General features: G+C 39.0%; 1 protein-coding gene across 5 annotated transcripts in view; it reads left to right on the forward strand.

Annotated features, from left to right (window-relative positions):
- The window catches only part of ZNF214 (zinc finger protein 214), a 21748-nt gene continuing 9761 nt past the window's right edge, over nt 1–11987 (forward strand). The window contains exons 1-4 of one of the 5 annotated variants that reach the window (XM_072794231.1): nt 1–256; nt 637–695; nt 1302–1390; nt 11257–11418. In XM_072794231.1, coding sequence (XP_072650332.1) covers nt 679–695; nt 1302–1390; nt 11257–11418 — 268 coding nt within the window. In that variant the 5' untranslated portion in view covers nt 1–256; nt 637–678. The remainder of the gene's footprint in view (nt 257–636; nt 696–1301; nt 1391–11256; nt 11419–11987) is intronic. The other 4 variants (XM_072794232.1, XM_072794234.1, XM_072794233.1 and 1 more) reach the window with 4 other exon arrangements.

Raw genomic sequence — 11987 nt, forward strand, 5'->3', positions numbered from 1 at the left:
ACGCTGAGTGTCTACTCCGAGGCCCCGGGCTTCCGTTTCGGGCTTGCGGGGCTGCGGCCATTGTTTGGGTACACGGACCTTCTCGGCGGGTCCCGGTCCCCCCCGAGGCTCCATAGGCGACGCGGACTCTCGGGAGCACCGAGCCAGGAGCGGACAAGGGCGGGGAGAGCTGTGATCGAAGGAAGAGTGGCAGAAAAGGGAGGGTGAGGGGCCGAGAAGCGGCTCCGGCTTAGAAATCCCGAAGACACCAGTGTAGGTGGGTCTCTCACGGCCGCCCTCCCCAAGTGAGATCCGAACGTGGGGCGGGGAGAGGAGGACAGCGGCAGCTTGGAGCCCGGGGCCGGGTGCTCGGGGCCGGGAAGTGCTGGGGCGGAGCTGGGGGCGGGGGCCTGGACGTGGACCCGAGGCCTCGCGTGTCGTCGCCGCGGGAGCAGAGGCCGCGCACAGCCACGGCCGGGACGCGGGCGGAGCCGGCTCCTGCAGAACCGTCCGTGTGTCCGAGTCCAGAAACACTCGGCAGCGCGTGGCGCGACGGGGAGGGGAGCCCAAACCCATGCTGCTCTCGAAACGTCCACGAATCTCTCTCTCTCTCTCTTGCTCCCCGGAGGGCTCTTAACTGTCTATCATTTTCCCCAGGGACCTGTGACCACCAAGGCAGGACCGGGGTAGCAAAGGCTCATGCCCCCATTTTACAGGTGAGGAAAGTGAGGCCCCGGGGAAGTCTAGAAGTTTGGCGGTTTTCAAAGTTCTACAACTGGTAATGGGGTTGAGACTGATCAGGTCCTGGGAACGCTGGATCTGGGATCCTTCTATGAGATTCTAGGTACTCTGATAGTAAACCCGGTATTTCTGTTGTAATACGTACAGAAGAGCAATGGAATTATCTTTCTGCTTTACTGACTGAACAAAATAAGGAAAGGACTTTTAGCGAGAAGCTAAGTGTCTCATTTTTGTTATTTTACTATGCTTGTCAATAATTAACTAGGAAAGCCTTGAAACTCAGGCTAAATTACATAGAGAGCATCTGCATCCCTGCAGGGATTGTGGGATCAAATTCTGTTTTCATGCCCAAGCTAGAATTGTACCTTTGAAGATTTAAAGGTTCAGAAATAAAGTCCAGGGTGGCCATTCTCATAACTCTCCAATCTGGCCCTTGAAAGGGAATAGAAATGTTCTTGGGTTCTTTCTGGCCTCTCTCTAGGAGGCTTCGTGGTCACACCCAGTTAGTATGTGGGGACTGTAGTGAGTTTGAGAATTGCAAGGCATGTCCAGTCTTTGATTCCTCCTTTGTTCTCCCTCAGCTCAGATTTCTCAAAACTCTACCCTTCCCCAAAAGAGGAGCATAAAAGAGGAAGGAATGTTCACTATTTTCCTCATAGTTTGATCCCAGGTGAGTAGGATTGTCTTTTCTCACTTGTAAAATGCCCCTCAATTCTCTATGAGTGGTGGGAGTAGAGGAAGTGGGAGTGGAGATGGACAGACCAGATAGAATAGAGAATGTTCCTCACTTGCCTGAGAAACTTCCAAGCCTCCTATGCAGCATTTCCCTGCCTCCCACCCAGTGTCTTTTCCCATCATTTACTCATTTATTCAGGTCTGCTGTATAATTTGTACTGTTCTTAATGCTCTGAGAAAGGAAATAAAAGAATGTCTTTCCTTAACATTGGGGAGATAAACCATATGAGATGAATAATAATTCCTCAAGTTATCATATATTAAAGTGTCAGAATGAGTGACACTCAAAAAACAGGAACAGGAGCTCAGGTCTGAAAAATCATCATGAATAGGAAGATACTCTTCTAGAGAGGAAGGACCATCCTTTTGTCTCAGGCAGAAGTTGAGTGGAAAAATAAGAAAACTGAGCTAATTACTGTAGAGCGTGTAAGTGTGCAAGTATAAGGTGAGGCCACATTGTGGGAGGCCATTCATGTTTAATTGGTCACTTATTCTTGTGCACCATTCAGTCCCCTGCACATCAACCAGAGGCAGGCATTACTGACACATCTGCCTGCTTTAAGGCTTTTATCTAATATTTGATATACATTCACTAGTCTGTATAGACACTAATATGTTTACATATACACATATATACAAATATAGGCACATAGGTAATCTAACATACATATATGTAGAGAGATGAGTATATATAAAAAATTTGAACACAGTAAGTAGGCTCTACGAGGGCAGAGAACATTTCCAGTACATAGAACTCTGCCTAGTATATACTAAGCCCTCCTTGAATATTTGTTTGAATGTATGCATAGGTGTTACATGTATAATTTTTCATTGTTATATATATATTACATATAAATATAATTAACTTTTCCAAATATTTTTTGGTAGTATGGGTTTTAATGACTGTATAATATTCCATTCCAAGTATGTATCATTCCATTCTAGGTACATGGGCTTTAATCTAGGTATATAGGTTTGGCCAATGGCTAGTCAAGATGTTCCGGCATCATTAATTATATAAACCATCTTATCCCCACAGATTTGATAATATCTTTATCATGTTTAGAATTCATTGCTATAGGGGCACTTGGGTGGCTCTGTGGTTGAGTGGCTACCTTTGGCTCAGGTTGTGGTCCTGGAGTCGAGTCCCACACCAGCTTCCCACAGTGAGCCTGCTTCTCCCTCTGTCTCTGTCTCTGTCTCTGATGAATAAATAAATAAAATCTTAAAAAAAGAAAAAGAATTCACTGCTCTCTTTGAGTCCATTTCCAAATTTCTGTTCTTTTCTATTGATGTTCTCTATTCCTGCGTCAACCTCATGGTGTTATAATTACAGAGTTGCAGAGTTTTAATATGCCACTTAGGTTAGTCACTTCTCATCTCTTTTAAACACTTTTCCTTTTTCTCACAAAAGTACTTAAAATCATGAAAGTACTTAAAATCAGTTCTCAGACCTTCCCTCAAACCTGTTAGTGTCACTGAAAACGTAGATAAGTTTACTGAAAACAAAATTATATTTATTTCTCCTACCTAAGATTAAGGAGTATTTTCTAAATTCAAAAGCTACATTTATCTACGTTCTCAGCATTTTTATTGAGTTCATAGGAATTTATATTTAATTGCTATTGTAAATGTCATTAAAAAAATTGTCTTACTTACTTGAGACAGAGACAGGGAACACAGGCGTGGGGGCAGAGGGAGAGACTCCCCACTGAGGCTGGAGCCTTGTGCAGGGCTCCATCCCAGGCCCCTGAGATCATGACTTGAGCTGAAGGCAGCAGCTTAGCTGACTGAGCCACCCAGGCACCCCCATTAATTTTTTTAAAATACCTTTTAATGATTACATGTCTGAACTTTCGAAATTATGTAATTGTATTTTACATGGTTAATTAATTTGAACTTATGATGCATTACGTGCATGCAAAAAAATATACTAAAATATATATGTGTAATTTAAAATAACATGAACACCCACTATCTAGACCAGCAAATATTTTTAAAAGCCCCCTTGCTGACCCCACAATTTCATTCCCTCTTTCTCTAGAGAGGCACCTGCTATCTTAAATGTTGTGTTTATTATTCCCTAGTTTTATATAAATGGAATCATTGTATACTCCTGTGAATGGCTTCTTTAGTATAATGTTAATTTTTATAGTGCATGCATGTTGATTTATGTAGCTTTAGTTTTTTTCACTGCTGTGTACTGTTTCACAGAATGACAAACAACTTATTTATCCATTCTACCGTTGTTGGGCTTTTTGTATTGCTTCCAGTCTTTTGCTCTTACAGCAGTTATACTGAAAATGTTTTTGTACATATCTTCTGTATGCATGTGTAAGTTTCTCTAGGGTATAAACCTAGTTAGTATTGGAATTTCTGGGACATTGACTTTCCTTGTAATTACTAATGATTTTCAGTTGATTTTCTTGGGTTTCCCATATACAATCATACCCTCTGTAATTACCTACTTGTATTATCATCAGTGGTTTAAAAATAATGAATTTGAAGTATCTTTGTTGAGTTCCAGTCTTTTTTTTTTAAAAGATTTTGTTTATTTATTCATGAGAGACACACACAGAGAGAGAGAGGCAGAGACCTAGGCAGAGAGAGAAGCAGGCTCCATGCAGGGAGCCCGATGTGGGACTCCATCCTGGGACTCCAGGATCACACCCTGGGCTGAAGGCAGACGCTCAACCACTGAGCCACCCAGGCGTCCCTGTTTGTAATTTTAAATGAAGGACCCATATTGCATTTTAAGAAGTACCTTTTTGGCCGTGATTAAAATATATGACTTTTCTTATTTGACATTATTATGACAGTTTATAGTTAATAGATTTCTTTATTTGGACCTTTATTTATGTTTTGGAATAAACCACTATTCTATCATGCTATAATGTGTTTTGGTATTATAGCAGATTGCATCTGCATTTTCCAAAGTTGGCCACACCTATAACATATCTGACTTCTTATTTTACAATGTGATGTATACTCTTCCCTCCAAAAAGCAGGATTTGCCTACCCTCTTCTCAAATCTGGCTGGGGCATATGATCACCTCAACCAGTGGAGTACAGTAGAAGTAGATGCTATGTGACTTCCAAACTAAGTCATAGATAGGATGTAGCTTTTGATTGCCTCTATATTGAGAGGTAGCCCAGGCCACATGACCAAGTGCAAAGAAACTGAGACCTTCCATCAACAGTCACAACCAGTCTGCCAGCCATGTGAGTGAGCCACCCTGGAAGTGAATCCTCCAGCCCAATCAAGCCTTTAGATGACTGCTTCTCTAGTCCACTACTCAACAATCTTGTGAGAGATCTGAGCCAGAACTGCCCAGCCTGGCCATTCCTGAATTTCTGACCCAGAGAAGTTGTGAAAGATAATAATTATTGTCATGTGAAGCCACGTACATTTTGGAGTAATTAGTTCTGTGGCAGTTATGTTATAAATATAGGTGTTGCCAGATTTTATTGGCCTTATATTTTCCTTTATTTTGTCTTGAAATTTATATCAGTATTCATTAGTAACAGTGTAGAACTATAGTTTTCTGACTTTTATTGTCTCAGTGTTTTCCTGAATGTTTTAAAAATTTCATAGTTTTTCTATATGTTTGGAAGAATTTAGTAACTCCAAATCTGTTCCTTGAAAATTTGAAAGAATTTATGTGAGAAAACTTTTGGGTCAGTTATTTTTGAAGGTTATAGTTCTTTGACAACTTGAGCAATTTCTTTCATAATAACTGATCTGTTTAGACTTTTTTCTCTTTAGGACATATTGCATAGTTTTCTAGGAAAAAATATACTTCCTTTTAAGATTTATTTTTAAAGAGCTGTGGAAAGTGCTCACCTAACATTAAGTTAAATTTTTATCTGTTGCCATTTCCCCTGTATCAATTCTAACTTTTTTTCAATTCATGCTCACTACTTTTTTTCCCCTTTGGTTAGCCAGCTGGTAATTTATCTAATTTATTGTTAATATTTTTCTTCCAAAAAACCAGTTCTTGGATTTGTTCACAATGGTAAATGTTTTCAACTCCACCATTTTCTTTTACTTACTCTATAGCTTCCACCTCCCCTTTAAAAAAAAAATTATTTGAGAAAAAGAGAGTAAGCATAAGCAGGGGGAGAGGCAGAGGGAGGGGGAGGAGAAGCAGGCTCCTGGATGAGCAGGGAGCCTGATGATGTGGGGCTCCATTCCAGACCCCAGGATCATGACCTGAGAAGGCAGATACTTAACCAACTTAGCCACCCAGGCGTGCCCTTAAGCGTTTAATCCACCGAAGTGTCCACATTGTGTATGATACTAAGTGGAATCCGTTTTTATTTTTTTTATACAGTTAATCACTTTTCACAGCACCACATAGTAAATAATCCATACTTTCCTTTTATTTGTAATGCCATCTTTATTGTTGTGTTGTCATATATAAACAAGCACAGTCTGAGTTTTCCATGCTGTTTTTTTTTTTTTTTTTTAAGATTTTATTTATTTATTCATGAGAGACAGAGAGGCAGAGACACAGGCAGAGGGAGAAGCAGGCTCCATGCAAGGAGCCTGACATGGGGGACCCGATCCCGGGTCTCCAGGACCATGCCCTGGGCTGAATGTGGCACTAAACCGCTGAGCCACTGGGGCTACCCCCTTCCATGTTGTTTTACTGGTCTATTTGTCAATTCTGATTTTATCGTGGTTGGTGGTATGTCACAATCTGGTAGGACAAGTCTTCCTGCTTGGTTTACTTAAATTTTTATATTATATCCTTCTTTTCCTTCCCTGTAAGTTTTAGGGGAAAAAGTATATTGTGTTCCTCAAAAAAAAAAAAAAAAAATCCAGCTGGAAATTTGACTGGAGGTATACTGAATTTAATTCAACCCATTAAAGAACATGGAAGTATGCTTCTCCTTTTATTTAGGCTGCATGTTTCTGTTTATTGGAATTTAAAAGTTGTCTTCAAAAAGTTCTTTATATCCTTGGTTAAGATAGTATTTTTCATATTTGTTTTTTTTTTTTTAAGATTTTATTTATTTATTCATGAGAGACACAGAGAGGCAGACACATAGGCAGACGGAGAAGCAGGATCCCTGTGGGGGTGCCCGATATGGGATTCAATCCCAAGGGATCACGTCCTGAGCCAAAGGCAGACGCTCAACCACTGAGCCATCCAGGCACCCCTGTTTTGCTTTTTGTGAATGGTATCCTCTGTATTCTAGTAGGTGATTGCTGATACAGTTATGCGTTATTATATCTGGTAATTTTGCTAAGCTCTATGTTTAGTTTATGGTTTATCTCTGTACTCTTGATTTTTCTAGGTAGATTGCTATAACATGCAGAAAGTTACATTTTTTGTTTTTACTTCTAATCGTTATGCCTCTTGTTTCATTTTCTTATAGTATTTGTCAGCATTGTTGAAAGCAATGGTGATGGTAGTCATTCTTATATAACTTGTTTACCATAATAAAAGGAACACAAAAAATTTGTCTATTCAGCTTAATGTTTATGTAGGTTTCTAATATGTAAACTTTACTGAATGAGGAAAGTTTGTTTTTATTCCTACTTTGCTAAAAGTATTTTTAAAGACCATATAAAGGTGGTGAATATTATGAACTTTATTGTCTGATTTTTCTCATTAGTGAATTAAGGTTTTCTTCTGTAGTTTATTAACACTGTGAATTATGTGAATAGATTTTCTCATGCTTAACTGTCCTTTCTTCCTGTAATAAACCATGCTTGATCATGATGTATATTTTTACTATATTTCTGAATTCAATTAGCTAATATTTTATTTAGGACTTTTATAGATTTATAGAATTTACAAATGGGATTATAATTTCATGTTTTTGTATTGTCTTTATATGGTCTTGGGAGTCAAGATTACACTAGCTACATAATGATCTAGCAATTTTCACTTTCTATTTTCTATTTTTTAAAATATTTTATTTATTTATTCATGAGAGATACAGAGAGAGAGAGAGAGAGAGAGAGAAGCAGAGACACAGGCAGAAGGAGAAGCAGGCTCCATGCAGGGAGCCTGATGTGGGACTCAATCCCGGGACTCCAGGATCATGCCCTGGGCCAAAGGCAGGCACTAAACCGATGAGCCACCCAGGGATCCCCTACTTTCTATTTTTTATAAAAAAGTTTAACTGTAATGGTAATTAACTGCTAATAGAATGTATGCTAGAACAATAACATTTATTGCATAGTAAATTATACATAGCAGCTTAAAATAACAGACATTATGTCACTCAATTTCTAAGGGTCAGGTAGCTCAGAGCAGCATAGGTGTGTGGTTCTGGCTCAGGGTCTGTCATGAGACTACAGTCAAACTGTCAGCGGGACTGCAGCCGTTTGAAGGCTTCACTGGGGCTGGAGGATCCTCTGCTAAGATGGTTCACTCATGTGGCTGTTGGCAGGAGGCCTCATTTCTCACTGAGGACAGAAGGCCTCAGTTCCTGGCCATGCGGCAGCTTCACAGGGCTCCTTAGTATTCTCACCACATGGAAGGTAGCTTTTCCCAGAGCGAATGATCTAAGAAAAAGGGCAGAAAGGAAGCTGCAGTGCCTTTAAGAGCTAATCTTGAGGGACGCCTCGGTAGCTCAGTGGTTGAGTGTCTGTCTTTGGCTCAGGTCGTGATCCCCGGGTCCTGGGATCAAGTTCTGCATCAGGTTCCCCGCAGGGACCCTGCTCCCTCTGCTTATGTATCTGCCTCTCTATATCTCTCATGAATAAACAAAATAAAATCTTAGAAAAAGCGCCAGTCTTGAAAGTTGTACGCCATTACTTCTTTCCCTTACATTTTTTTATATAATATTAATCAGAAGTGAGTTATTAAGTCCAGCCCATGCTCAAGGGGTGGGGAACTGGCTATACATCTTGAAGGGAAGGGAATCAAATAATTTGTGGACATATCTTAAAACCACAAATAAGATAGACCTATATGTACTGAAATGTGAAGCTGTACATTATATATTATGTGAAAAATGCAAGCCAGAATTATCACATCTTTGTTAAGAAAAAATGCAGTGGGGTATGTATGCATGCTTTTGTGTACGCATGAAAACATGTCAGAAAGGGCACAGTAAAAACTATCTTGATTATCTCTCAAGGTATTTGGGGAGGATGGCTTTTAGTTTTTATTGATATTAATTCAGAATTATTTAAAAGTTTTATGGACTTATTTTCAGTAAGAGCAATTAGACTCAATCTTTAGTATATATATTTTAAGATTTATGTATTTATTTTAGAATGAGAGAGCACGCAAGAGCAAGGGGAGGGATAAAGAGAGAGAGAGAATCTTCAAGCAGACTTCCTGCTGAGTGTGTAGCCTGATATGGGGCTCAATCCCAGGACCCTGAGATCACGACCTGAACTGAAATTAAGAGTCTGCCACTTAACTGACTGAGCCCTCTAGTATAATTTTTTAAAGAAATTCTTACCTTTTTTTTTTTTTAGGAATTCTTGAATATTTTAAAAAGTAACAAAGCCCATAACAACAGGCTGAGTTTTATTTTTCTGTACTTTTTACTAAGTAAGAAACCAATGAGTTCTTTTATTTTCTGACTGCAGTTTTCAGTCCTGTAGTCTGGGCTTCTGAGCATCCCAATTTTTTCTTATATTTTCACTTGTATGTATTAAAATAGACTTATTGTACTTTAAGTTTTTAACATTTGTTTTATAAACATTTAAAAATAAACACTGAATTTTCTCATTCTTGAGTTCTTACTTGTGGTTAATATTTCATTGTTTAGGCATGGATTTTCATGTGGTTTATATGGAAAGCAATACCTAGGAGGTATATTTTGAATCCTTAAATATTTCATTACATCCTCCTTTTGTCCTTTTGTTAACACAAAAAGGATGTAAATGGAAATCGTGATTTAGGCCAGCCCTGGTGGCGCAGCGGTTTAGCGCCGCCTGCAGCCTAGGGTGTGATCCTGGAGACCCTGGATCTAGTCCCACATCAGGCTCTGCATGGAGCCTGCTTCTCCCTCTCTCTGTGTCTCTGCCTCTCTCTCTTTGTGTCTCTAAGAATAAATAAATAATCTTAAAAAAAAAGAAATCTTAATTTAGAACCCTTCACCAAGTTGTTTTTTACTTCTCTTGACTTCAACTTAGCAGGTAGTCCTGTGTTTAAAAACCATTACTTTTTAACTGCATTACCTTGTACAAGTTACTTAATCTTGCTAAATGTTGGTTTCCTTATTCCTTTAGTGTTGATAATTATACCTTAAGGATTGTTGTGATAGAAATAACAGCCCTTTTCACATAACTTCTTGATAATATTTAACTGCTATGATTATGATTTGATGGTCATGATATTCTAGTTTTCCTCCATGAAAAGTACCTATTTCCTTTATTCGTAGTATTTACTAAACATTTTTAATTAAACTTTAGAATTGAGAATATATCAAAGAAATGAAATTAATTTGTCACATAATCAACTTATGAGCTGTTTTCTTCACTAAAAAAGGTATTTTTAGGCAGTATGAATACATACATTTTTCTTCTTTCTAAAACTGCATGATAATAAAAAACTAAAAAAATATATGAACCTGCAATGACGAAGTAAAGAAAGAACCATCAGCAAATGAGAAATTTCAACAAAAAATATGGTAAAGGTGCCTGGGTGACTCAGTTGGTTGGGTGTCTGGCTCTTGATTTCAGCTCAGGTCATGATCTTGAGGTGCTGGGATCAAGTTCCACCTCAGGCTCCATACTCAGTCCGGAGTCTGCTCTGGATTCTCTCTCTGTCTCCCTCTACCCTGCCCCGGGACTAGCGTGAATGTTTGCTGGCTCTTTCAATCAATCAATCAATCAATCAAATCTTAAAAAAGCTTGGAAGGGAACAGGAAGAACAGTGTTAAGGGCCACACAGAGCTAGACAATTACATCCTGGAATGCTCCCAAGGAGAATAAGCACAAGAAGGATTTGATGAGCCCTGTGAACTTTGGGAAGCTGAGGATGCATCCGTACCATTGGAGGCAAAGGGCCAGTCAAAAAAGAGGATCCTGAAATATTTCCAAAGAGGAAAGAAAAAGTTGCCTGCAAAGGAATTAAAATTTAAAAAAAAAATAGAAACAATAGAAGAATTAGAAACAATAATGAAGACTTATGAACAGTGAAGCAGTTCTGATAAAATTCCTTTTGCTCTAGAATTTAATACCCAACTACTTGTGAGTGATGATAAGGACTTCGAGCATACAGTGTAACCATGCTTGGAGATTCTCCTTTAAATCAAAGGTATCCTAAAAAAAACCTTGCCTGTTTGTCACCTTTTGCTTTTCCAGTGGCCATGGAGTTAACATTCATAGCTTGATTGAACTCATTTGGGTGTATACCTCCCAATTAATGGAGTAAATCACAAAAAGAAGTCTATGATCTTGAAAATAGAGCACTAAAAAAATAAATAAAAAAGAAAATAGAGCACTAAAGAATAGCCAGCCCAGATTGAAGCAGGAATATGAACATTTCCAGAATATAAAGGGTTGAGGGGTCAATTGACTTAATCTTTTTCAACCATTATCTACTAATTTTTAAAATTGGGATAATAATAGTGTCTACAAGAGATGGTTGCTGTGAGGACTACTTGAAATATATGTAAAGTCCTTAGCCTAGTGGTCAGCAGAAAGATTCTATATAAATGTTTCTTATGACAGATGGGCTTCAGTGACTGGATACATTATTTATCCAACCGTATTATTATGTCTCTGCTTGTTTTTCTTCATTACTGAAGTTCTTTCTTTTTTGATTTTGTCACTTATATTACCTGTTAAATGGCTGTTTCTTTACCCATCTTCTCACTTAGATCTCTTCTTCCTGGAAAACCTGATCTTTGACCAGATGGCAGTAACATTTGAAGATGTGACTGTTATTTTTACTTGGGAGGAGTGGAAGTTCCTGGATTCTTCTCAAAAAAAGCTCTACAGAGAGGTCATGTGGGAGAACTACACAAATGTCATGTCAGTAGGTAAAGTTATCCCAGCTCTTAAGTAACAGAATTTGTTTCTTTTGGGACCACTTTTGTTGAGTATTTTGGTTCTTCATCTAGGTATTGTATTGAGATAGAAATATGACCCTCAGAAATTGGGTCATAGAGGACAGAAGATAGAGTGAGACATCTCCCCTAAGACACCTAGGCTATGTAATTAATAGGTGTTTGTGATTTTTATTATTTAATTCTATTTATTTGTTATGAGAGACACACAGAGAGAGAGAAAGAGAGAGGGAGAGCAAGCGAGCCAGAGACATAGGCAGAGGGAGAAGCATGGAGCCTGATGTGGGACTCGATCCCGGGACTCCAGGATCACGTCCTGAGCCAGAAGGCAGATGTTTAACCGCTGAGCCACCCAGGCATCCCAGATTTTTATTCTTTTTTTTATTTTTTTGAAAGATTGTATTTATTCATGACAGAGAGAGAGAGAGAGAGGCAGAGACATGAGCAGAGGGAGAAGCAGACTCCCTGCAAGGAGCCCAATGCAGTACTCAGTCCCAGGACCCTGGGATCATACCCTCAGCTGAAGGCAGACCTCAAACACT

Source organism: Canis lupus, chromosome 23 (genome assembly GCF_048164855.1).
Source record: "Canis lupus baileyi chromosome 23, mCanLup2.hap1, whole genome shotgun sequence".
Classification (NCBI taxonomy): domain Eukaryota; kingdom Metazoa; phylum Chordata; class Mammalia; order Carnivora; family Canidae; genus Canis; species Canis lupus.